This window comes from Frieseomelitta varia, unplaced genomic scaffold (genome assembly GCF_011392965.1).
Source record: "Frieseomelitta varia isolate USP_RPSP 00005682 unplaced genomic scaffold, Fvar_1.2 scaffold_732, whole genome shotgun sequence".
NCBI classification, from domain to species: domain Eukaryota; kingdom Metazoa; phylum Arthropoda; class Insecta; order Hymenoptera; family Apidae; genus Frieseomelitta; species Frieseomelitta varia.
Genome location: NW_025110515.1, coordinates 117795 through 144558, shown reverse-complemented (window position 1 = coordinate 144558; position 26764 = coordinate 117795). Strand labels below are relative to the sequence as shown.

General features: G+C 42.8%; 1 protein-coding gene across 2 annotated transcripts in view; it reads right to left on the bottom strand.

Annotated features, from left to right (window-relative positions):
- Window positions 1–705: 705 nt before the first annotated feature.
- The window catches only part of LOC122535528 (cell adhesion molecule 2-like), a 42723-nt gene continuing 16664 nt past the window's right edge, over window positions 706–26764 (bottom strand). Inside the window, exons 2-6 of one of the 2 annotated variants that reach the window (XM_043667131.1) lie at window positions 25911–26278; window positions 12250–12458; window positions 5628–5856; window positions 4766–5065; window positions 706–1472 (exon numbers count right to left, since the gene is read on the bottom strand). In XM_043667131.1, coding sequence (XP_043523066.1) covers window positions 1372–1472; window positions 4766–5065; window positions 5628–5856; window positions 12250–12458; window positions 25911–25971 — 900 coding nt within the window. In that variant the 5' untranslated portion in view covers window positions 25972–26278 and the 3' untranslated portion in view covers window positions 706–1371. Of the gene's footprint in view, window positions 1473–4765; window positions 5066–5627; window positions 5857–12249; window positions 12459–25910 lie in introns of both variants that reach the window. The other variant, XM_043667130.1, reaches the window with a different exon arrangement.

Below are 26764 nucleotides of genomic sequence, written 5' to 3'. Positions count from 1 at the left end.
GTTTCCAGTCTCGTAGCTTCTTGCAAACAGTGGCGCGATTTTAACGCGAACGTGACGTGACAGACTCGAGCTTCGTTTAAGGGGGAACGACACTGTAAGAGAATCAAAAAAGAAGGGAAAAGAAAATCGTTATTCCTTCTTTTACATTCAGGACGCGTGTTTTGAGAAATTTGTAAAATTACAGAAGACGCCCAAGTCTCGAATATACGAGGACGTTAACAACGATGATCTTTCTTGACACATTTTTCACCAAATTTTTGACAAATTTTTTTTACCAAAAATGTCGTTTCAAGCACGGGACAATCGCAGGTTAATATTGGCCAAATATTGTATGAGCATTGCAAAGACATTGGCCAGAAGCACATCTACAAAGTACGTTGCAGCAAGCAAACAGATCATTTGCATTAGAAAATTAACACTTTTGCGACGGGTGTGACGTATATACTTGATTTTGGTTGCTCAACGAAATATTAATACAAACGAACAAATGAAAATGGAACAACCGTATCGAGATATTACACACTAAATCATTATTATTCAAATGACGATTGAAACAAATACATTTAAATCATAGAATTATGTTTCCGCCCAAAGAGAAATATTAATATTAATTTCGACAAGAATATCTCTATCTTTTAAGCAGAAAACGGATTTGATTGTTATAGAATTCAAATAATAAAATTGTACAACGACAGTGTTCTATTTCTTACATTTCGAACATCCCGCCGGGAAAGTGTTGAATGATAATTTTACGAATATATGAAAATTACTACAGGAATTGTCCGATTTTCTGTTAATTTTATGTGAAACATTTAATCGCGGTTTTCTAAAAACGATTGATAACAAATAATAAGAAGAACTGTACATTTGACTATGAGAGTTCGACGATGAGAGTCAATTACTTCAGGAAAAATCTCTACAGTAGAAACTGGCACAATCGAATCCCTGTTTCTATTTTTTCCTATTAACAAAACCGCTCAATTCTCTCTTGGAGAAATTGATAAGTTTCCCTCAGCATCCTGTTACTTCGTTATTCTTCGAGATATCAAAATTTGCCTAGACGACGCTATAAAAATAACTACCTACCAAGTATTTTCGTTTCTCGAGTTCCTCTCGATCGTTATGGAAGAGATACCGATTTTGTCGCAGCCGGCGAATCTCCGAAGAGAAATACGAACAAAAGACGAATGGAGAAAATTGCTTCAAAGATTTTTTACTTCGTACTTCGCGATACGGGTACGTATTATAATCGGGATAAGTTTGATTAATCGATTTACTTTCGTCGTTCGTTTGCCACGTTTTTAGGCCGTTACAGTGTCCTGCCCCCTTAATCGTGACAATTGGAGGCTGTGAGTTTCATTCGACGTTCGTTTACATTGACGATATGTACAAAATGATGAGAGACACCAAAAGACAGCTCGAGGATAAAATGGGTCCCGCCGTTCCGGTCTGCATCGCTTCCGGTCGCTCGCCTGCAACAAACAAGTCACTCTCATCTTCCCGCAACACGGTTCACACTCGCTTTTGTCAAAAGCGAGATTTCTCATTATTGCTTATTATACAAGGTGTCCAGAATGTCTCTTTGCAATTTCAAAAATTTATTACGAAGGCCAAGGGAAAGACAGATAAGTGGAAATTATTACAAAATGAGACGTATATATTTAAGTTCTTTTTGCCAAGACGGTACTTGATTTTTTGTCATGATCGCCGTAGCATACTCTCATCATTGGTGGCAATGGGATCAGTGATCCTCTGCTTTAGTTTAGTGATGTCCCATATCTTTGTTCTTTAACAAACTGTGGATGTCCATAAAGTCTCTTTACAATTTCAAAAATTTATTACAAAGGCAATTGATGAGATATCTTTGTCAGATTTGTTCCATGGTCTCAGTTGTTATCAGAGTTTTTATCACATTGCATTTCAGGTACCCTGTCGATGAATAAAATACTGTCAAATGTACTCCGTATAAAATGGCTACTCCTCAAGAGAAGGCACAGTGTGTATCATTATTGAAACTAAATCGGATCTGCAGATTCAGACAAAACTTCAGAACTAAGTATGAAAGAGATCCACCGTCACGTCCATCGATTCGTGCATGGCACTAGAAATTTGTGGAAACAGGCACAGTGTTCGATCAAGGGAGCAATGGACGGCTAAGAAATCGAATATCGTTTTGATGTGCTTTGTGCAACTAATGAGGCAAAGAGAAACTTAAATATATACGTCTCATTTTGAAATAATTTCCACCTGTCTGTCTCTTCATTTGCCTTGGTAATAAATTTTTGAAATTATAAAGAGACTTTATGGACACTCTGTACTTGGACGAGAGACTCTGCGCGCGCAGAATGCTTTGTCCGATCGTCTTCTCGCGCGACGTATCCGCCGGTCTTCCGATTAAATTAATATCGGAAGTTCTGGGATTCCTGGAAGTCAGCCTGTGGCTTCACGGATCAAACGGCTTTCATTACGCTACGAAACGTGGAGCGCAACAACTCGGTCGCTCATCCTAAACAAAATTGCGCGCCCGCGAAAATTCCCCTCGGCGCGGTTGTGTTTTGGCCGTTCGTTGATCGATCACGCGAGAGTTTCACCGGGCCAAATTGAAAGGAGCCAGACGATTCTCCTTCTGCCAACGTAATTTTTATCCAAGTGGAAGTTGCATCTCGGTTTCTTGACTTTCCGCAAGAAGCGAAACAAATTTCCGAGAGGAGGAAACAAGTTTCTCGCAAGCGATAAAACGAGGTATTTCACGGGTGTTCGAAAGTTTGGCGAAATTATTTGCGCTGCTGGCGCAACGTGGAAAAGAGTGACCTGAATCATTCGTTCCGGTCCAGTCGGGTGGAATCGCATCGAGAGTCGTTTTAATCAAAGCTCGAGGGATCTTTTCCGGCAAGGGAGAATCCGCGCGAAACGCGTAAAGGGAGGGAACAGGTTTCGAAGGGTCGAGCGGCCGGTGTGACGCAAAAGAAATATCTTCCCGTGAGTTTTTTTTTTTTTTTTCGCCCCTCTGATGTTTCTCAATGGATCACTTCGATCAGCAGCACAATTTCGAAAGACTGAGAACCGTGGTCGAAGTTCTTGCCCGTTGCCTCTCTCTCTCTCTCTCTCTTCGATAAACGACGCGACCGACTGCAGGAGTATTTTATGCGACGGATTGAAATGCAATTTCCGCTCGATTTCGATCCGGTTCGTACCGCCGCTTCCTAAGAATCCCTTGACCCGCGGACATTGGAATCCACGTAATTTACATGGGCTGAAATTTGTCGGCTGCAATCGACGCCTCCCATTGTTCCGCCATCGAACGACTAACATTCGCAGGGACAGCCGTAATTTATCTTTGACGAGCAATTTCTCGACGGGGGTCGTCACGCAACTGACACGACAATTACATGTGAGAAAAGAACCAAGTCAGAGAGAAGAAATAAAATTTTTTTTTGCCAAAAACTTTTGCTTCTCGTTTTCGCGAATCTTTATCACGTACTTGAATTTGTAATCTACAGGGTAGGTCATTTTCCGTCTGCGAAAATAAAGAATGCAGATTCATTCGTACAAGTCGGAAAATTAATTTCGATAATTTGTCAAGTAGCGCGAGCGCGAGGTCGATTTTCAATTGATCATGTTTAGAATCCTATGATCGTGTTTTAGAAAATATATCGTTTACTCATTCCTTTCGTACGTGGAATTCACCTTCCATCCAACAAGTTCTTTCGTAATCGAAGGAAAAATGTTTCTTCTCTCCGTTATTTATTTTTGCGCAAAACACAATCGGCCAGAGGTTTTTCTTTTTGTTGGAAAATACCGAAAGGCACGACGGGCACGAGTCTAATGAAAATTCCAATAATGTTATTTGAAGTTGCATTAACGGCCAACTATTCCTCCGGGCCGTGTTTTATCGGGGAAAAGGCGAACGCGATGGCAAATATTCTCGGCTATGCCCGAAACTCGTTTGCTCCGTGAGAGCGTCGCTGAATAAACATGCAAAACTTGGCGACTGCGTAATTGCCAAGTTCTGATAGGCTGATTGCGAGGACCCAGATGCCGGGGAAATCTGGGAGAGGACAGGTGCACGCGATACTCGCCGAAATTTTCCAGCTGCCAACCAACGGAAACAAACACGTGCGAATTAACACGCTCGCCGGTCAGGTTCGCGAGAAAATGAACGAGGTTCTGGCAGCGACGATACGCTTTGGCAGAATGGTTTATGCAAAAGTGAAACGTCCACTTTCGTGAAATTTCTGTCCGCTGCTATCGGAAGCTCCCTCTCTGGTTGATCCTTTTTTCTCTCCTTTCTTTCTTTCTTTCTTTCTTTTTTAGATGCTCGGACCGATCGTAAAACTCGCTTCGGACGACGGGACCGGAGTTTTACTTATTAGCACCGTGTCACGAGCGATTTCACCGGACAGCGGTGAAATAATTCCCTCGTGTTTTTACGGCCGGCTTGAAAATCGTCGCCGGGGTTAGCAAAGTTCCGCGGCCGTAAATAACGCCGCGCGTTATAAAAGCCGATGCCGTTTCTATCTGAAAAACTCCCCGTTTGGATCCTGTGTTTGGGAAGAACGGGTATCTATAAATATATATCGGATCGATAAGAAACACGAAACGCTCGCGAATACATCGCGACCAGGAGCCGTGTAAAAATTCGTACAAGCTTTTGCTTTTTACGCTTCGCTGCTGCCGAATCCGCCCGATTCGCTTTACCCGATTCGCGACCGAATCGGAGATGCGCGAGCTGAAAATCGTGAGATCACGCTGTGTAAACACTCACCGTTTAGGACGTGAACTTTGATGGACGCCGTGTTGGCATTGCTGGGCTTGCAGCTGTACTCCCCAGAGTCCGAGGGTTGCGCCGTTTGGATAAGGAGCCAAGAGGTGGTGACGTCGCCACCCTTTTCGGTTATCACCGAGACGCCGCCCCTGGGACTGTCGTAGCTCAATACGTTCTCATTGTAGTACCAAAAGATGTAGGCTGGCGGCTCCGAGCTGAAGTGTATGGCACACGTCAAGTTTATCGTGCTTCCCGCACCGACGTACAGCTCTGGACCTCCGAGTATCGTCGCCGTCGGTACTGCGATAAAGAACGACCACTCTCTCACGGTGTTTCCTTCAGCCGTGTTTTTTTTCGTTTTCTTTTTCTGAACGATACTGCTCTTCACCGAAAATTCGCCGAAAATACATCCTCACGGAAGTGATATTCGTTCGAAACGAGAGTGCCTTGCCGGGGACTAACGAGCCGGGGCTTTTCATCGTGGTCCAAGGTCATTGTAATTGGAATAACGAGAGTACAACCGGTATATCGCACTCTACGAAATTAGATGCTGACTCGACGTGTTCGTCAAGCGGTCGCGCGATATATGTACATCTGCGTCATTAATTTGTGAAATGTTTCGAGAGTAATTGACGACACGATGCGGTGGCAGTGTGTGTGTGTGTATGTGTGTGTATCACTTCCGCGAGAGAAACGCGACTTGGTTCTCAATAATCTCGTCGGAATGTAAAATGAAATGGATAAATTCTTTCATTCTCGTTTTTTTTTTTTTTTTTTCGTTTTGCTCGAGTTCCGTTCGATTCGCGCGCGACGCGTGCAATGTTGAAACGACGACAAACTGCGATCGACGAAGCAGACTTACCGACAACGTTCAAACGAAATTGGTGCGACTTGACTGGAATGGTGGAGATTTGACATTCGTAGAGTCCCTGGTCTCTCTCCTGCGCCCACTTTATGCAAAGTGTCCATTCAGACCACTCGCTACTTTGGCCTGTGTTTTGTCTGTGAAGCGCTTGGAACCGCTGATCGCTCGTGTAGGTATACGCTCCTGCCGTTAAAATGTGAATATCTCTGTGTCTCACCCAGGATACCTTTGCAAACGGAATTTCAGACTGGTGATAATCGAGGAAGAATCGAACACAGACATTCGGGCGGCTTTGAACAGACGCGAATTCACTCGACAACGATATACAATTTCTGTCAAACCTCAAACGACTTAGCCGTGTGATTAGCGAGAACGTGGACGCCATTGGACGCTCTGAGAGAAAATATCCCTTTTGTAAGAAATTTTGCGCAAATCGAAATACTGTTACGCGCTCGATTAACAGCGTGTTCCTTTCAAGAAACGTTTAATCCTCTTTTTTTGACAATATTTCATCGGACAAATTGTTCAATAACGTTCGCAGATTTGGGACTTTACAAACAACCAAATTGCACGAAAGGAGACTTTTAAAGTCTGTGAAACAAGACTGGTTTAATACAAGAAGATAACAAAAGATCCAAGCCGCGTTTGCACGCAGTACAGATCTAATTGAAAATTAGTTTATAGTCATCTAATGAATATTAGTTTGGTCAGATCTAATTGAATATTAGTTTGGTCAGTCATGAACAATCACAGGCTGCGAGGTACACGTGTCTTAACACTTTCGCAACGAGAAACATAGTTCTACGCCATTTCAAAATTGGCGCCATCTTAAAATTTTATGTTATTAAATATTAAATTGTTGATACTGTTATTGAATATCAAACTGTTTTCGATACTGTTAAATTCGTTAAATTGTTTTAAATTTACATTAAATATATTTTATATTTCAAGTTGTTAATAAAATTGTCATGTAAAATAAATATGTAAAAATGGTACTGCAAGTTAATGTAAGTTTCACGTATCTGTAAATTCATCATGTTCATTTTATCGAAAGAAATACTTTTTCTATACGCATTTGCAATGTTTAATTCTTTTAAAACTTTGCACAACAAATGACCATATGACTAAGTGTCATACTGAAATGTAATGTTTCTCATAGTCATAGCTACAAATAGCAGAATCTAAACGTTATGTCCGGCTATCGAAAGTATTAGCCTAAGTCGTCAGATTCGAGAAATATCGAGATCTTTACCTGTCTCTCGCTATTAATCGAGATTGTAATAATATTTCAGGTGTACCGTCGTTCCGTGCGAAATATTTTACAAAAGGGATATTCTTTTCTCAGAAAAATGTCAATCCTCGTTCTCTCTTCTTGAACACACTGTGTCTTCGATACTTTTCGTTCAAACTCGCTAGGTTGTTCATGAAACGGACGCGTCGTTGGAGAATCAAGCTGCTGAATATCGCGACGTGGCGGCGAAAGTTTGGAAGAAAATCTTTCAAAAATTCGGGACGATGAACGGTGACCGCTCGATCAATGTTTCACGTTCCGTTTCGTTCGCGTCGCGTTGCTAAGTATTTTAAGGATCCACAGGACGCGGGGTGAGAAACTCCGAGGGAGGGGAGAGGGCGCTTGCTTTATCTGCAAATATTCGGCGTTGTACATAATTTACGTGCAATGCATAATTCGTCCCGACGACGGGGACATTTAAACTTTGGCTGCTGGCGAACTTTGACGTCTTCGGGGACGACGGTAATTTCATCAGCCGCGTGTGTGCTCGCCACAGGCCGAGCACTTGCCGGCTTCGACGAGAAAGTAATCCAGGAAGCTACTACCAGGAATTCTACCGCGGGGCGAAGTAACTTTCGTCGTCCGAGCGGCGAACACGTCCGAATCTCGAAACGAACAAATCGAATCGTTTGTTCATTGCCTATTTCACGGCGAAGCCAAGAGCCAGCGATCCTGCGCGTACGCGAAGAATTTCATTCTCGAATCTTCGTTGTTTCGCAAAGGAGAGCTTACCACGACTATCGAATGGAATTGCAATTTTGCAAAAAACGCGCACGCTGACGTTCGTTTGAAACGAGAGCACTACTTCTCGAAAGTAACGTCGTCAAGAGGAGACGATTGCTCGATTTCTCCTTCTTTTTCTTTTTGGTTTTTTCAATTGGAATTGCTTCCTTTGCAAGATAATCCTACGTAATCGCCGGTCACGATATCTTACTCGGGCGAATTGCGATGAAAGTTGGCGACAGCGATCGCGTCGAAGCGAATTATTTCGTAGGCTATTGGCGCGAGAAATTGACTTTTCCGTCGAGGAACTATTAGCAGCGCAAAAAGGGAAAAGGTAATCGGATGACCGACTCATCCGGCCGGGCAATCTGAATCGCTTGAAACGCGCCAGACCGAGGCACGGCTTCGATGTTCATGTTTAATCGGACATTAATAAAAGTCCCGTTGATTTTCTTTCCAACCCAGTCTACGATCGGCTCTAATACCACGGCTCCGAGAATTGAGATTCCTTTTAATTGCCTCCCGAACGGGAGGACGACCGATCCCTTTTAGAGGAATTTTCTTTCTTTCTTTCTTGCTCGGTCGCCAGTTGAAAAGTTTCCGCCCCCGGTGGCAAGCACGAAAGTACCATATTATTAATTTTAACCGTACTACGGGCAGCCCGAGTCGTAATACTCGAGCAGTTGTTAAGCAGTTGATGTCCAGCGGGAGAACTTGCGCTGTAAAACCAAGAGCATCGCGCGCAGGTGTAAACAATGAATTTTACTGGTTCGTTGACCCTCCGTGCATCCGGCTTCCAACGAAACGCCCGTACAATGGCCGCTTGGCCTCAACAACGGCGAGAGCGTTAATAACCGGCACCGAAACTTGCCGGGGCCATTTACGCGAGAAAGCATCACGAGTCTTCGATACATCCTCCCCTGATGATTCGTCCACGGCGACTTTAAATCCACGAACGAATCTGCACGCGTTAAATTGCACACCACTTGGCACATACCCTCGAAGAAACTTACGTCGGACGATTCTCGTGTAGTTTCGACATTTTCGAACTTGATTACGACTGGAAGCGATCAAGGGGATCGAAACTGAATGAGAACACGCACGAAATGATGGATGTTGGACGTAACTCGATGCTTGCATGTACGTAATCGCAAATAGGCTGTTTTTAGGTTGGCCAGAAAGTAATTGCGAATTGCTCGTGAGAAAGAAAATATTGATGTATATAATGATATGTAATATAGTATAATATAATTAATTATAATTAATGATATGTAATATGATATAATTAAATATGTTTATATTGATATTATAATATTATATATATATATGTATATTTTAAATATATTTATATTAATATTGTAATATTGTAAATATAAATATTTTAAATACATTTATATTAATATTAGTCAATGTATTAAATCATTTTGTTCGATTACTTTTTGTAATATAATATAATTAAATATATTTATATTGATATTATAATATTATATATATGTATTTTAAATATATTTATATTAATATTGTAATATCGTAAATATAAATATTTTAAATACATTTACATTAATATTAGTCAATGTATTAGACCATTTTGTTCGATTACCTTTTGCCATTTTTGTGATTCCGCATTCAAAAGAGAATTTTCGACAAAAGAAAGTTCCAAGAACTGAAAATTTGACATCCTCGTCGTCAATCACTGCTAAAGTTCACAAACTTTTATACATTAGAGAATTTCTTTTATCAGCTCTTTTCCACTTTTCGAAAATAGTGCAGCAAAATAATCAAGTTTGAAATCAGCAGCTATCGTTACAAATAGATTACAACGCAGATCGTTGTTCTGACGGTAACGTACACAGAAAATCAAAATAATGTAGATATTGAATTTGAGAATAGTCATCGACAAAGATAGTATTTAGTGTGTGTACAAAAACGTAAAGATGCATATAGTAAACACTTTACCGTTAAGGTTTAGGACACCAATTGTAAGGAATCTCGAACTGCTATAATTTTAGCCTAAAATTGTATCTAATGATAACCATAAAATTGAGTTAACGACAAAATAGAAATAGAAACAGAATTAAAAATTAAAAGCGCGCAGAAAATTGAGTTAACGATAAAACAAAAATAGAAACAGAATTAAAAATTAAAAGCGCGCAGAAAATTGAGTTAACGACGAAACAAAAATAGAAACAGAATTAAAAATTAAAAGCGCGCGGAAAATCGAGTTAATGATAAAACAAAAATAGAAACAGAGTTAAATTAAAAACTTTAGACCCTATTCACGTGGTTCCACGCTGTACAATCAAAATTGGAATAACTGAATAAGAATTTTATTATTTGAATAATTTTAACCATGAATGTTCATGTTGTCCTTCTTGCGGAGTATTTATATTTGCGAACAGACTTTTTTCCCATAATGAAGCACACAAAAAATAAAATATGAAAAATTTTAGACTTGCTGCTAAGACTTGAAAATACTCTTCGTATTGCCACTACCTCTATCAAACCTAAGTATCGTTGAACTGGTATCTAAAAAATCATGCTCAGTGAGTTCTCATTAAAAATTTCCATATTTTTTCAATTAATATCCTCATAAATAATATAGGTTACATTGAACTGATAAAAGAGTATGCAAACTGTGCCCAACAAGTTTTTATTGGCCAACGAGACCAAGAAGATCTAGAGCATCAGAGAATCAAAAAATCCTGCCAGTTCTCAATTAATCGGTGGATGAATGAAATAAAATATTGAATCAAAATGAATGATTTAAGCCATGTACAAATAATCGTTGACGTATAATCGACGTGCTTTCTTGAAAGTAACAGTTTCGATAGAGTTGGTGGTAAGCAAGCAACAATCACTAGTGGTGGAGATTGGACACACTATTAATCGACCTGATATTTAGATGTATCATCGATCTGTGCAAAATTTTGTACGAAAAGAATATTTCGAATATTGTTTTCTATTCTCATGTAATCGAAAAGAAGGATTTCTCAGAGAAATGGCGACGTTCTCATTGCTCTGGCAACTGATTGCGGACCATAACGAGTGACCAAACCGCGTACAACAATTCGTCGCTTTCTTCTTTTTTTTTTTTTGAGCTCGTCGGTATGATATCACTGAATAGAAATTATTCAGAAGTAATAAATTTATTATTTGTTTTACTTAAAATATACTTAAAAAACTGAGAAAATATTACCAAATTTTGTAACAAAACATTCTCGACGTGCGTCATTCCAGCGCAAGAGGTTAAACAAACTGTACGTTTCATCTGTCCGATAAAAAGGCAATTGCTATCTGGCCAACCCGTACTTTCCCTGCTTGTAGAAATGATTCGGCAAGACGTTTCGGTAGGTCGTTTCGTAAATAACACGAAAGAGAGGCAAAGTATTCCTGGCGGCGTGCGAAACGGCGAGGATCACGTATCGAGGAAATCCGTATGACCTAGCAATTCGGACGTCGAGCAAATGGAATTTCACGGCTGACGCGGAACAACGAATGAAATTAAGGTACGTCGGCCCTCGACTGTATAATGAATTTACTTAATACGGTTTACACACTCCGAAATACTGAAATTGAACGGCCTTGTTTCTACGCTACGCTCGTAGCCTCTGCAGCCACGATCCCCGTTCCTTCGGGATCTTCGTTTCCCTCGTTCTTTCGCTGTAACTTTATTTTGTATACTCGCTAATCAAGCCCGAGCTTGTGTCTACCGAGGCAGCATTCACAGTTATGAAACTTGAAGTCGGGAAATTGAAGTCGACAGAAGATTTAATAACCAACTAAGAAGTAGACAATTTAGCCTAAAGAACAACTTTGCTGATTTTCGTCGCTAATGACGAAATCTCGGGGATGATGATCGATAGACGACGACATTCTTATTCGAAACGGTTAATGAGCTGTTGCGGAACGTGGCAAAACACGTTCGATTGCACCTTTATGAAAATTAATTCGCGATAGCGCGAAACAACGATGTAAGAAAAGCTGACAGCATGGAACTATTCGTCCAAAATCCTCTTAGCTTCGTCGTGACGCAACACGTCTGCCAGCTAGCACAAACTTGGTAACAAAGTTGCAAAGGTGTAACCTCCCCGTCGATGGAATAATTCGTGACCGTGATCAACGCGTTATAACTCGAAACGTTGCGCGAGTACCTTCGAGCGCGTTACTTTCGATCGACCGGCGCCGGTAACCGCCCGGAACCGCGAGCTGCGATAAAATTGAGTTTCCAGTTGCCTTGAAGGTCGATTAACGTCCAATCGAGCCCGAGCAACTCGATTATTTCCTGCAAATCGCTTTCCTAAGGTCTTTACGAAGATCGGGTTTCCTCTCTTGTTCGGCTCAACGGTGTATCGGTCTTTGTCGCGGTTGCCCGGCAAATTCTGTCGGGAAACAACCGCCGTGGAAAGCGAGCATTTTTCTGCCGATTTCCCGCGTTACATCCGGCGTGTTTGGGAACAACCCTCGAAATGGAAATAAACGTTCGGTAGGACGGTAGAAGGATTGGAAATTGCCCGGGACGGGAACCGGGCAGAGTAAATCCTTCCCGATAGCGCCGACGGACAATAGAGATCGAAATCGGATGATCGATGAAGCAAAGGGTCTTACAGTCTTGTCGCCGAGGTTGCGAACTTTACACGTGAGATAAGCGGTCTTTCCTATCAGTGCTGTCACGTTGGTGTTCTGCGAGTAGTCGAACGTAGGTTCCACCTTCGGCTTCAGCCCGGAGGGATCAGCCAGCAACTGATTTCGCGGTCTGTTCTGACTCGCGTGTCGATCCATGTTGTCCATCGTACGGTCCCCTAAACTCAGTGTATCTGTGAACAGTGAAAACAGTTGCTCGGTCAATCTCCCTGCTTTTTCTGTTTTTTTTTTTTTTTTTTTTTTTTTTTTTTTTTTCTCAGAAATAACAAATAAATTGAAATTGTTGCACACTAATCCGCCACGCATCCCTGCCCATCCGTTGTGCAAGTTAATAAGTTCGAAAATTGTTTCTCGTTTCAAGTGCTTTTATTCGCAACGTTCTCGTTACTGAAACGAGTGTTTTTCTCTCTTTCTTTATTTCTTTTTTTTGGGGGGGGAGGGGAACCATTAGCGCGAAGAGAAATTTCCGACGCGCATTTTTCTTTAAACGCGTTTCGCGTTTTAATGGAGGTCGGAAAAGTAGGGAAGTGATGCAACGCAAATCGAAAAATAACTTTTGGCCTGAATACTCGACAAAATCGTCCGTGAACACATCGAACAATTGATTTTAAACGGACGTCGGCGCTTGCGCGCGCGCGCGCGCGCGTATTTCTGTTATTTTACAGTCGCGGCAAGTGACAGGTTAAATTGTTTCGTTATTGCGCGGCCGTTGAAAATCAGATTTCGCATTCGAGCCGTGTATTAAATTTGCTTGTTCTTTTGATACCGCGGTCGCAATGTTTATGAAAACGCGAGCATCGCGTCCTAAATTCCTCCGAAATTCCGAACGCTGGTCGATTGTATCTCTTTATTATTACGTATGCACGTTGAATATTAATGTTTCTTCGACTCTGCGTTTCCGTGATAATCGTTCTCTGCGATCGTTCACCATGTCGAATTGACGAGTACTCTCTCGCCAGTAATAAAAGGCCAATTAAAAATTCGCAACAGCGACAGACGATGACAGACGTGAAAGTCCTCCGTTAAACAGCAAATCCGAATTAATCACGTTTGGTTGTACATCCAATTTCACGAGGAGAGTGTAAAGCACAGATTTATCAGCTTTAAAATATTCAGCGTGACACGTATTCGGTTTGTCGTTGTTCCTCGGCGAAATTAACGCGCAGAAACTTTTGGCTCCCAGAGGAACAGAGGGAGAATTCTCACGCGAGTGTTTTGCACTCGAGAAGTACAAGAATGAGGGTACTTTTAATGGAAAAACGCGTACGAGGCTGTGCTTTGCGGCCCGCAGCTTCGGGAAGCATTATAGCCGCGGGGTGTACGTATAGTCCGAAAGGAGATTAGACGAAATTAGATTAGATCAGAGCTCATTACACTTCGGCTTAACAGTGAATTAGGCGGAGAACGAGCTGACTGAGAACAGCGATGAGAAAAGCCGCCTTCGGCCTGTCGTAGGGTTTGTATCGTGCAGCTTGTTTTTCTCGCAATCCATCATAGGTGGAAAAGAAAGAAAGCTTGCGATACAGTCGTGATATATGTATGCAAGCACGTACGTTATTAATATACATGAATAAAAGTCGACCCTTCCACTCACCTCTCCCAACTATGCTCATTTCCTCGACAGGCATTCCCGTGTAACGTACTTTTTCAATCTGGCGTCAAGGAAAGTCGAGTCCTCTTTAATCTTTTGCATAACGTAACCAACCCTGTGATTACAACTTTTCCTATAACAGTGTCTCGGTAATCGTGGAACAAGCGGCCGAACGACGACGATATGAAGCAAGCGAAAATAAGTCGAGTCTTTTGTTTTCATTCGAGCGTCGTTCATTCTCGAAGAAATCCAGTTTGAAAAATTTATCGACTGCACTTGAATTCAGCTGGTTCCGGACTGGCCAGGAATAAACGATGAAATTTACTCTGTCAGCGATAACGAGTCAGGGGTTGTACAATTTATCAAGTATTACACGTCCGCCAAGCCAGCTCTTTGCTAAATATATTCGAACTCTGTTCTCTTGAAAATGAGACTCTGAACTGGCGCACACGTGTACTTGATAAATTTTCGAAATTAATTTCCTGGGAAATGAATCGCCGTGTAAGAAAGCTTCGTCCCACGTGTTTCACTTGTTCTCGCAATTAAAAGAACCTCCAGTCCAATCTAGAACCAGCCAGTTGATAAATCTTCAAACTTGATCTTCTCGAAAATGAAGCTTTAAATGAAAAAGGTATCAATCTTTCCTCCTCGACTTATTTCTGCACGTAGGATTTCGAACTCGGTCGAATTGATTTCATGGACATCTTGTATACTGCTTGTTAAGTCAATCTTTAATGATATCTTTTAATTATAACGAACAGGATATCGTAAATTGTCAAAATATAGCTTAATTAGCCGTATTGGCGTTGTTTGAACGCGCCGAGTAGCGATCAGTAGAATAACAATATAATAAATTCGTCGCGCACGTAGTCGAGGGGACATTTCTAGATATTTCATGCGCTTTACCACGCGCTCGCTTTAATTAATTCTGTAGCAACAACTAAGCTTCAGGAGCTTATAACGAGCTTTTCCGTGCACTCCCGGGAACTCCCTTCTGGCTTCTCCAGTTTCTCTCTCTCTCTCTCTCACACCTCTTCTCTTCTCTTCTATAAAAACTGATTTCCCACTTCAACTTTCCGACGATACGTTATTACGCGTAACACAAACACATCGTCACTTTATCTCTCGAGTCGTTGTCGAATCCCTCGCACAGGCGAAATGAATTAAAGACAACGAGAATTTGTTGACTCGTCCGCTGGTCCCGTAGGATGGAACGATCAGTATTCATAGAATAACGTGAAACGGGGAATTTCGTTGGAGAGCTTTTGCATCGCGACAAAGGACGCGGTCCTCCTTTCCGGCACGTGCAATTTGCTCGCGATATTTCTATTTATCTCGATGTGTGCTTTATTTTAGAAGCTCGTGCACTGGCAACTGGTTCGCGGACCATAACGAGTGGCCGTATAACAATAATTCGTCGTTTTCCTTTTCTCTTGAACTCGTCGGTATGATGTCACCGGATAGAAATCATTAAGAGGTAACAAACTTATCATTTGTTTCGCCTGGGTTACAGTCAAATATATTTGAAACTGAGAAAATGTTGCAATTTAGGACAAAAAAATTCTCGACGTGCATGACACGTCATTCCAGCGCAAGAGATTGAGAAAGACAGAACATTCTGTGATGAATGGCCTAACTTAACATAAATTGTTTTAAAATCTGTTACTTACTTAAAACCCATTAAAATTACTATTGCATTGTTAGTTTTGTATACTGTTTATATAATAATAAAAGCAATATTCAGCTGCTATTCTTTTTTTAAAGTTTCTCAATTTTTGATATATTTTAATTTAGTAGGTACTAAATTTGCTTCGTCGGTCACCAATGACGGCACTTAACGTGTTAACAGTACCTTGAAAGTAAATTTTTAAAGCGCCTTTAGGTGCCAATAACAATCAAAGAGATAACCTATTAACCGGAATAGGCGATTGATTAACCCCTTGTGCTGGCAACTGGTTCGCGGACCATAACGAGTGGCCGAACTTTATAACAATAATTCGTCGTTTTCCTTTTCTCTTGAACTCGTCGGTATGATATCACCGGATAGAAATGATTAAGAGATAACAAACTTGTCATCTGTTTTGCCTGAGTTACAGTCAAATATATTTGAAACTGAGAAAATGTTGCAATTTAGGACAAAAAAATTCTCGACGTGCATGACACGTCATTCCAGCGCAAGAGATTGAGAAAGATAGAACATTCTGTGATGAATGGCCTAACTTAACGTAAATTGTTTTAAAATCTATTACTTACTTAAAACCCATTAAAATTACTATTGCATTATTATTTCGTATAATAATGTTTATATAACAATAAAAGCAATATTCAGCTGCTATTCTTTTTTTAAAGTTTCTCAATTTTTAATATATTTTAATTTAGTAGGTACTAAATTTGCTTCGTCGGTCACCAATGACGGCACTTAACGTGTTAACAATACCCTAAAAGTAAATTTTTAAAGCGCCAATAATAATCAAAGAGATAACCTATTAACCGGAATAGGCGATTGATTAGCCCCTTGCGCTGGCAACTGGTTCGCGGACCATAACGAGTGACCGAACCGTATACAATAATTCGTAGCTTTCTTTTTCTTTTTCTTTTGAACACATCGGTATGATATCACCGGACAGAAATCATCAAGAAGTAACAAACTTGTCATTTGTTTCGCCTGGGTTATGTTTAAATATTCTTGAAACTGAGAAAATGTTGCAAAAAATGGGACAACAAATTCTCGACGTGCGTGGTACGACATTCCAGCGCAAGATTAAATGTTCTTTGCAGGCGCGCGTGTATGTGTGTATGTGTGTGTGTGTATGTGTATGTATTTACACGTCAGTTAATAAAATTCAGGCCATAAAATGAATAGATATCTCGCGACTTTATGAGACGGATCGTATATAAATTGTGTGTGAGCGGCCGTCGATACGGTAATCGATGCACGTATTTCATGCCGAATAGAAATTTCTTGCGCGCCACGTTCGAAAGTATGAGGTTGGGAGTCCACGTTTGAATTACAATTGGCAACCTGATCTGGAGAAATTGTCACGGGTACTTCCAACGGACTGCGACTGCACGCGGTGAGATACGAAAAATCTCGACGGCGAAGCTGCCGCCGATGCGATATGGATGTATTCCTTTATTCAAATGGCTGATATTTGTAATTCGTGTATTTCAAATACCTCCCCGACGAGTATTTCCGTACGTGAAGATCATTCATTTAGCGGCGGTATCCTCGATAGAGTTTACAAAGAAACTTTGCCCGCGACTCGCCGCGCGATGACCGTAATTGCCAGAATGATTGAACGCTCTTGGTACTCCTTATCGCTGGTAGATCGCGCTTAATGGAAAGTAACGACGGATCTGATCACCCCGTTGGAATTCCCATCCGCTGAAAATAAAATTACTCCCGGCGGGCTCGTGATAAATTGCAATGACAATTTTCAATGACTTATGGACGAGTAGCTGGCGCGACAAATTGCAACCCATTCATTTTCAGCCAGGTGAGAAAAAGCCGGATTCGCGCTCGTTCCCGCGTATCAGCTACTTTTTCTCCTCTCTCTCTCTCTCTCTTTTTCTTACACTGACAATTCTGGTAATTAGACAAGTCGTCGTTTGACGTGGACGGTGACTTGCGTTATGACGACACACTTGTCTTCGCCGTCGCGTTGGCCGGAAGCGAATATTGCACTCGCTGCGCAGTGGCCTTTAGCATTTGTTCGCAAAAAGTGCTCCATTACTACGGTCGACGCGGGATTACCTTGGAATTTGGCCGTTTTAATTAGTCGAATGAGCCGTGAGAGCGGACTCGGAGCTAGCGAGGCGTACGTCGGGAAAGAAAAGCGTTCGCTATTCGTCTCGAAGAGAAATGATCCGACTGTTTCGCGAGAGAAACGGTTGACACGGAAGTGCCGGTGTATGTCGCGATTATTGCACCACCGCGAAACGGACGGCGATAGAGAAAACATGTAACGACATGTACACAAATATTGAAACTTTGCGGATCGTATGACGGTAGGATCATATGTGTAACAATAGTTGTAACCTTGATCCGTTTTAATAACCTCGATCGAAGAAGTTGTATCTAAGCCGAGAAATACCGAGTCAAATAAGTTGATGTAATTTGGTAAGGTTTGAGAAGGAAAGTATGAAATGGTAATTACAAAATAAAGGATCCTGTTAAGAAACGAAGGACAAATTTAATTAATGCGCATGTCACGTTAAGAAGCAATCTGAGACACGAAGAAACACAAGAGAGAGAGTCTACTACAAGAGTAAAAATTCATGTTGTGGAAAAATCTTTTTTGTCATCGTTCAAGTTTTCCTCGACGAAAACCTTTAGAACTAGATTTGCAATCAGCTGCAATCAGTTTATCTATCTTTCAATAGATGAATGTAAGAAAATAAATTTAAAAATTGGCTATACGAGTTCATCCAGCCATCATATTCGCCACATTTACAGATAAGTAGAATAAAAACCTACATAATATCCAAAAAAAAGAATGTAGAAACAAATATTACTTATTATATTAACATGAAATAAGTTAAATAATAATTCCAGAGATTTGTAATTGTTATACATCATGCTAGAAATTGTTGGTGCCATTTATACATTATAAACGTATCTAATTTCAATGTACAATGATTCAGCATTTGTCTTGTTCTTCTTGTTAAACATAACAACATGGTAGCTCCAACGTTTTGAAATTGTATAGATTTATTTAGATATTTCAAACGAGTAGTTGCTAATCTCTCTATAGAAACATGTGCATAGATATATCATTGTTTGACAGTACGAGGATCGTTTAAAAAACATTACATGAAAATTACGTCGCGTTATGGAGTAGTAGATACAGCGTGTTTGGTCAGACAGCTGACAGAATTGGTTCTGCGGGACTTGTTACAGTTTAGTGTGAACTCCAAACGTGCCTTGTTTGCGAGTTAAACGTTAACATTGCTGTGCACCCTCTAAACGACAGAATTCTGGTACTCGTACTTCGAACCGAGAATGACCTTTACTGTTGAACGGTACTTTTAGAATATGCAAACCTATTTTCTAATAAGACGACTTGCTAACAACGCACGTAAATTATTACATCTGCAATAAAACGTTAATTACGCGTCTGTAATTAATTGCAATGTCGACATCATTTCCAACTCCAAAGACCAGATTCAACGTTATTATTATTTATTGGTTGAAACAATTTCCACGTGAATCATTAGAGAGACCGAGATGTTTAAGAGTATCTCAGTTTCGCTACAATTTTCAAATAGAAAAATTCTGCTGGGGAAATCGTAACTTTCCCGCAAACGGCCATCTGAATATTTAAATCGATCTGTCGCTCCCGGGAGGTGGATCGGTTTCCTTAGAATTACGATTTCCTTGGAATTACGATACTGTCGACTAACTCCGAATTGAACTAAATGGAGCGTTCGAAATAGATACACGAAACTTTCGAGTGCTCGAAGCTCGAACGCAGTAACGATCGTTCTACGATGATTAAATCCAACAAAAATAACACGATCGTAGAGAAGAGCGTGTGATAACGTTCCCCCGATTTTAAAACGAGCAGCTCTTCTCATTCGGAGATTCATTATTTCATGGTGGATCGCCGCGAGATTCAAACACCTCGAGGCTCGCGGAAAAAACAATCCGCGTGAAAAAATTATTCGACGCAATTTCATTTCAAATTCCATCGGCCTTCGCGCCAGTGAAAATACAATTACCTGGCCCGGCTGCGGATTGAATTAATCCGGTGGAGCGAAAGAATTCGCGGGGGTTAATCAACCGCACGCGAGTGTGCGCCTCGAGGAGATAAATGAACGCAGGCTGTTCTTTTGAGGATGCAGTTAATTAATCGGGTCACGTGCGTATTTAGTGTAAATCAGGCGAATTAAACGGGGGAGTTGGCTGATGGCTGGAGGTAAGACGCCGCAGTGAGGCAACGAGCCTCAAGTCCCACGGGCCCGATAAATAAGTTAAAAGATAACGGAGTCTCTCCTTATCTTTTAAATACGGCAACGTAATTTAATCACGCGGTGGTGATTACGTCGCGTGACCGCGTCACAGATTTGTCTCTCGGCTCGCGTTGCGCGATGCTATGCGGCCGAGCCGCGTTATTTCTCTCTCTCTCTCTCTCTCTCTCTCTTTTTTTTTCTTTTCTTTTTCCTCGTCGCGTCGCCGCAGATTGCGAGGAATAAATAGCGCGGTGTACGCGTACGTGGTTTGCCGGCATAACTTTCCCCCCGTGCCGCCACGGGGATGATTTGTAGACGGGAGCAAGATGCGAGCAAAACGACGAGAATATTGATATATGCGCCGCGATAAGTTTTAGCCGGTTGTTCGAGTGCCGGAACGAGACTCGCGTACTTACGAACAACTCTAATTTATGTTGTCCTCTCTCTCTCTCTCTCTCTCTGCTCCGTTGCTACCGATATTCATTAAACAAAAATCTGAGCACTCGAGGGGAACACTTCGCGTAGATAATGCAATGATTCAAGGGAGAGAGTTTTCTCACACACGAAGTAATTAGGAGGGAAAATAACATTAGCCAAAGTTATCACAACTGTGCGGCATACATTGACACGGTTGCGCGAGAAAGGGAATCAATGCGTGTTATATACGGTTGGTTTGAATAAACGGGAAGCTAATGCGCAATTGGAACATTGGAAGATACACGCGTATTCATTCAGCGTTAATTATAACGATAGAACCGCATGGGGAATTATAATCGTGAGAATAACGAAATCGTTTGTAGAAATCGAATATGTTCTTTTAATAAATACGACGTTAACAATATTACCGCGGTGAAAAAGTGGCATCGGATTCGACGAAAACGATACCGGCGAGCGGAAACGCTTATTTTTCCCCGAAAGCTAGAAACCCGTGGGTGGAAAACCCGAACAATAATGATAATAAAGAAACTGTAAATAGTCGCGGAGAACGCTGAATCCATCCGTTCTGTCTTTTCGGCAGGAAAATCAACTGGAAAATTTAAATAACAATGACGCGACGCTTTTGTAATTTATATAGCCGAGACGTCGCCGCGCAATTTTTGGCCGTGTTATTTGTTTCGTTGACGTTTTAAACGTCCGGTGGCCGGGCAATTATACAACGAATAAACATTCACTGTCGCAACGACGATACGTGGATAATTTTGAAACCAAAAAAAAAAAAAGAAAAAAGAAAAAAACAATCCAAAGTTAAAATGCCCTGTCTCGTGAAGCGGTAATATATATTGATCGTGAGTTATAGCTTCAGTTTGTACAACAAGTTACTTTCGAAAGAGGGGGTGGAACTGTGGGAATTATTATCGAAAAGTGAAACCCGCGAAATTAAACGTGCAAACAGCGTGTGCAGGATGTGTAAAGTGCGGCGTGCGAGGGAATCTCTTTCAGAGGGGTAACAAAACTTGGAGAGGGACAGCAAGTTAGGGAGCGTCCCGATGCACATGCTTGCAATCTATCGCCGTATCAGCCGTATTAGGGCCGTTAACGATCTCACATCAGATTTCATTGCTTCATCCCGCTGGAACGAGCTGCGTCCCCTTACTCTCGTGTCGCGCGACCGAAACGAAGAAAAGAGACGTAGAGAATAGAAGGATGGAGAGACAGAGAGAAAGAGAGAGAGAGAAAGAGAAGGGAAAAGGAAAAAGGGAACGCTTCAAGAGATAAAAGCAATTAATTAAGGCTCGAAGCATCCACCTCCGTCTTTTTTCTTTCTCTTTTTTTTTTTTTTTTTGTCTCGCGTCCAACCCCTTCACCCTTTGCAGTTTCGTCTGGAGCTACTATCTCCCTATTCTCTTTGCCTCTCTCTCTCTCTCTCTCTCGCTCCTCGTGTAAATCCAGCGCGCAAAGGTCGATTCTCTACCCGTCTGCCGTGAAAACGAGCCGACGACACGACGTATCCATTATAGGACAAGTGGGCCACGTCGCGAAATAATGGAACGGCCATGATTTTGTGAGTTTATCGTCACTCGTCACGTGACGCGGAAATGCAGCAGCAGACTCCCACGCTTAAACGGGTCGAGGGGGTGCTCGCGCTTAGGCTCGTAATTAAAACACGCCGGAACTTAATGTTTCCTACTCTGCGAGGGCTTTGAATTAGCAAGACCCCGCGACATGCTGCGCTCTCCTCCTCCCGCCGTTGACGTTCGAAATTTCCTGACAGATTCCTCCTCCTTCTCCTCCTCCTCCTCCTCCTCCTCCTCCTCCTCCTTCTCCGCTACATCGAGGGATTTGGAAACGATTTCGAGTCACTCGAGAGGTTCACTTCGAAACGAAACGAAACGAGACGAAACGAGAACTATCAGTTGCCGGGGCAACTTGATCCCGGCAAGGCGCGAAGATAATTACCAGCCAGTTTATTTTCTCGTTTCCTTCGGAATGTAGGAAAGGCCGGAAGTGGATCCGGCCGAGTAACGAGCAACGCTCCAGGCAACGAAACCGACTCGGGACAAACTCCTGCCAGTGGAAACGGGCGTTTTATTATTGCAAAAAGTTATTTCAAGGTTCGTCATACTTTCCGGGTTTTCGCAGCGGCGAGATAAAACGATTCCGTGAAAACGAAGTTTCTTGCTCCCCCCCCCCCCCCCCCCCCCCCCCCCCCCTTCCTCGTCCTCCTCTTCCGCCCCTCCCGCGCGGGAGCTTCTGGAACTGGAGGAACTTCTCGAATTGACAGAGAACCTGCCAACTACCAGAGAAGTTTATTTTAAAATAATACCGCTTCCCGATCGTGCCGACCGCCGAAAGTTCCGTCGAATCGGGTCGTCGAATATGAAATTAGCCGGATAATGAGAAGTGGCCGGCGCACGCCAAAATGGACTTTTGCACGTGGAAGTTGGCAGCCAACTATTTTTTTCGCTACCGACCTCGATGTTCGACATTCGAAACTTCTCTAACAAACGGATTTATAATTTAGTCAGCTAGCCGAACTACGTGAATTATTTCAAACGCGTTTCGCCATAGCGCGGTTGACTCTGTGGTTGCAACTTTGACATTCGCTTCTGATAACATCGGAAGAAGTTCCCCGCCGGGGAACGAGGAATACACGCAGAAATGTGAAACAACGTGTACAACGTGCTCCGAACGTATCGCGGATTCCTAAAGTGACACGAAATTCCTCGCGATTTTAATCCTTCGCCGATCCCTCTAAACAGTTTTCTCTCTTAGTTTCGCGCCCAATGGGAATCACTCCTCGCTCGCAGATTTCCTCTTTTCCCCCTGCAATCGACCAAACAGGCCCAAAAAGCGAAACGAACCGATTCGCAAATGAATTTCCCCCGCGAAATTACAACGGATCGCCGCGAAACGACGACAGCCACGATCCGGTTCCCTTAAAACTCGAGGAAAGAAAGAGGAGGATTGTCCAATTTATCATCCAGATAAAGGAATCACAATGGTCCCTCCAACGTCGGCCGAGTTCGATAGCGTGCACCGAAACCTACAAAACTCGGCGGCGACGAAGCGAGACAATAAGATAAGATTTCCAAAAGTTGTACGTTTGCCCGGGACGCCCGTATGAAAAGAAATAGCCACCAGCGTGGAATCGTGTCGAGACACGAAAGACGCACGCGATCGGTAAGTACAAAGAGCGGCGCGCCACGACCGGAAGGTCCGTTCCTTCCATGAAAGTAAATTACAATTTTTTTCTTCTATCGAAAGCGACATTCCCCACGCATATGTTTCTCTTTCTTCTTCGTTTTATACCACTGCCTGATAAAACAAACTCGAATTTTTGAAACAGAGGTTAACGATAGTTGGTGTTCTACTAACGAACCGATAGTTGGATTTCAACAGATGCAGACAAATGATTTCATTAATGGTGGCTACCGACGCAGAGAGCTGCTGATCGGAAACTCCCAGTTTTCAATTCGTGCTTTGCGGCGGGGGTAACGTGAAATTTGAGCTCTTTACAGCGCGTAGTTTTCATCGGAATCAAAAGGGAAATCAGATCGAATCCACCCCCGATACGAATCTTATCAATTCACCGCGTTTCTCGCGTTTCATTTCACCGGGGAACATTATTTTGCAACTAGAAATTTCTCGTTCCTCCTGTTCTCGCCACGAGTCGAGGCCAGATACAAAAGGGCTTTTTACGAAACGCCATTCCATTATCCATCCGTCGCGGACGAATTTCGCTCGCATTGTTTAGAGACGGTTAGCTTGACGCGCGCGCGGAAATAACGACATTCATAAAGTACGTCGGATTTTATTATAGCCACCAGCGTGCAACTTTATTGCGGCGTCATTGTTGCAACGTCCCCGCCGACGAGGCTGGCGCTGGGCAACGAAAACGTTCCGTTCTCTAGGAACTCGTCCGTGTGTCAATCGTTGAAACGCGTAAATGAAATAACCACTCATAATTAACAGGCAAGCTAGCCGATATATACTGTACCCGCTGTAATTGTAATTAAAGTCAGTCATGTAAAACGAGTTCAACAGTAAATTTAATCAAAATGCTATGGCCAACGTGTCGACGAACACGCAAAGCAATCGAATTGACGGGAACCGAAGAATCGAACGATGCTTCATTATTACACGAGCTTTTACGACAGTCGTGTAAAAAAAAAAAAATCACGCTGGATCGTCGATTTGGCATTCGTTAACCGCTTGCGCTGGCAACCGATTGCGGACCATAACGAGTGGCCAAACCCGTGTACAATAATTCGTCGATTTCTTGTTGAACGCGTCGGTATGATGACACCACCGGATAGAAATTATTGAAAAATAATAAATTTATTATTCGTTTTGCCTGGGTTGTAAAGGGTTAAGAGAAAATATTGCAATTTTTGGGCCAAAAAGTTATCGACGTGCGTGGCACGTTATTCCAGCGCAAGAGGTTAAAGGAGGAGTAGTTAATTTTTCTGTATTTACCAATTGAAACGATCCTTCGCGTTTGCGCGAAAAAAAGGGAGGGGGAAAGCAATCGAAACAATGCACGCGATGCGAAATCCCTTCGCGAAGGTAGTTTCGAGAAAACGACAGGTGACGCTAAGAAAGAATAATCTCCATGAGGGAACTTTGATACTCTCGGCGGGGTCGTTTGGTAACCGAGAACGTGCGCGCTTTAATTCCAGCCATTTTCAACGCATTATCATTCGTAGAAAATGCCTTTACTCGCTCGGTGTCGTCCGACACTCGCGAGCTAAAGCTAGACATCTAAATAAATTCTAAAACTACTCGTCCAAGGATAGAGTCGCTATGATTGACAAGATAGTCTCGTGAACTATTTGAACATTCTAACCGGAGAAAATCGCTGGGTATCTTCACGGTCGAACAGTCGCGAACAGGTTCTGGACAAACGTTCAATTTACCGGATTAAACACCGTCCGGGCCGAAACGAAGTTCAACGACGGCCGTGTACGGCGTTGAACGAAATTGTCAAAGTCGTTCGTCTAGAACGACAATGGCTTAAACAGGGTGTGAAGCGTGGAGTAGGAAATCGTCGAGAGCGTTTACAGCGAAGAGCCGGAGGCTCGTGGTCGAGGGAAACAACGGAATGTTCGATTTTCTTCCTTTTTTCTTTCTTTTCTTTTTTTTTTTTTCTTTGGAGAGGATCGCGCGCGAATTTGCCAGAGGCGCAAATGCACAGGCATTCGGGTTTCGGAGGCACGCCGCGTCGCGTCATTTCGCGTAATTAGTTTACGTGATCGATATTAACGGGACTCGGGGTTCAGTCAACGACCGTGGCCCTTCCCCCGGTTTTCACGCTGGAAAAGAGGGAAAATCTACGCGCGTACCACTCGATGCGTGTCAGTCCCAAGGCAGAGCCACAGACGACCGACTTATGAATAATGCATGCGAGGAATTCGCGTCGCACGCACGCATGCACGCCGGTAATTCCATTAGCCGTGCCATTTTGCCGCTCTGGTAACTGCTGCATTTTCGATTGAATAACTTCTACTCGGCCGTTAGAGAGATCAGCCGGTGGTTGAACGCTCGACTTCGGCAGCCGATCAGCTGAAAATCCCGTGTCGCGATCCGTCTTGCCGACTTGGACCGAGCCAACGCGTCGCCGTTCGCGTTTACTGGTAATTACCTTCCGTACACATGAAGAGTATGGCAGCAATAGACAGCCTCGCCTGCCACCTCAGAGCCATGTCCGCGATCTATTCGATGGCACGTTCACTTTGATGAACTGAAGCGATTCACATCCTCTTCACCGGATGACAGCGCGCCGTCCATCCGCCGACATACTAACACCACGCGGGAAATCCGTGTCGCGATCGCGTTGACATTCCACGCTCGACGAAAACACGAGACGCGAGAGATCCGAACTCGCGACCCGAGGCTCGCGCCCGAGAATTAGTTGAGTTTCGTTTGCCCCGACGCCGCGACTCGATCGCTCGCCCCGATTCTCCTGGCAACCAGACCAGTTTCGTTTGCGTTTTCCATAGGAGGACTGTGCTTCGCTCCTGGGCACACACCAGAGCCGGGTCAGCGGTCGATGCCTATAGTTTCAACGCACCACCACCTTGCACTTGCCGCGACGGAAGAAGGAAACACGCGTTTCGTTGGAACTTGCCCCACGTAATCGTGTCACGGGTAAAGTCGCGAGTCGATCACTGCCGCGACCGTCGAATCGTTTCCCAACGTTTCTCGTCGTTTATATATAGGTCGATGATACGACGAAACAAGCAAATTAGACCGCAACGTGCTCACGGTAGCGAGTAGTTCTTCTTCTTCGAGTAGTTCTCGCGTTGCGATTAAACGAAAGCGCCATTTATCACTGGATCCCACGGCTCCAACGTTGTTTGCCCACGCTTCGCGACGTGTCACCTCGATCTCGCGGCTTTGTCACTGTAACCGGCGTTAACCGACCGAAAGTTCCGACGCACTTGTTACCACGAGTATGGTGTATATCTTTCGGAAGCGTTTACAGGAGAGAAAAAA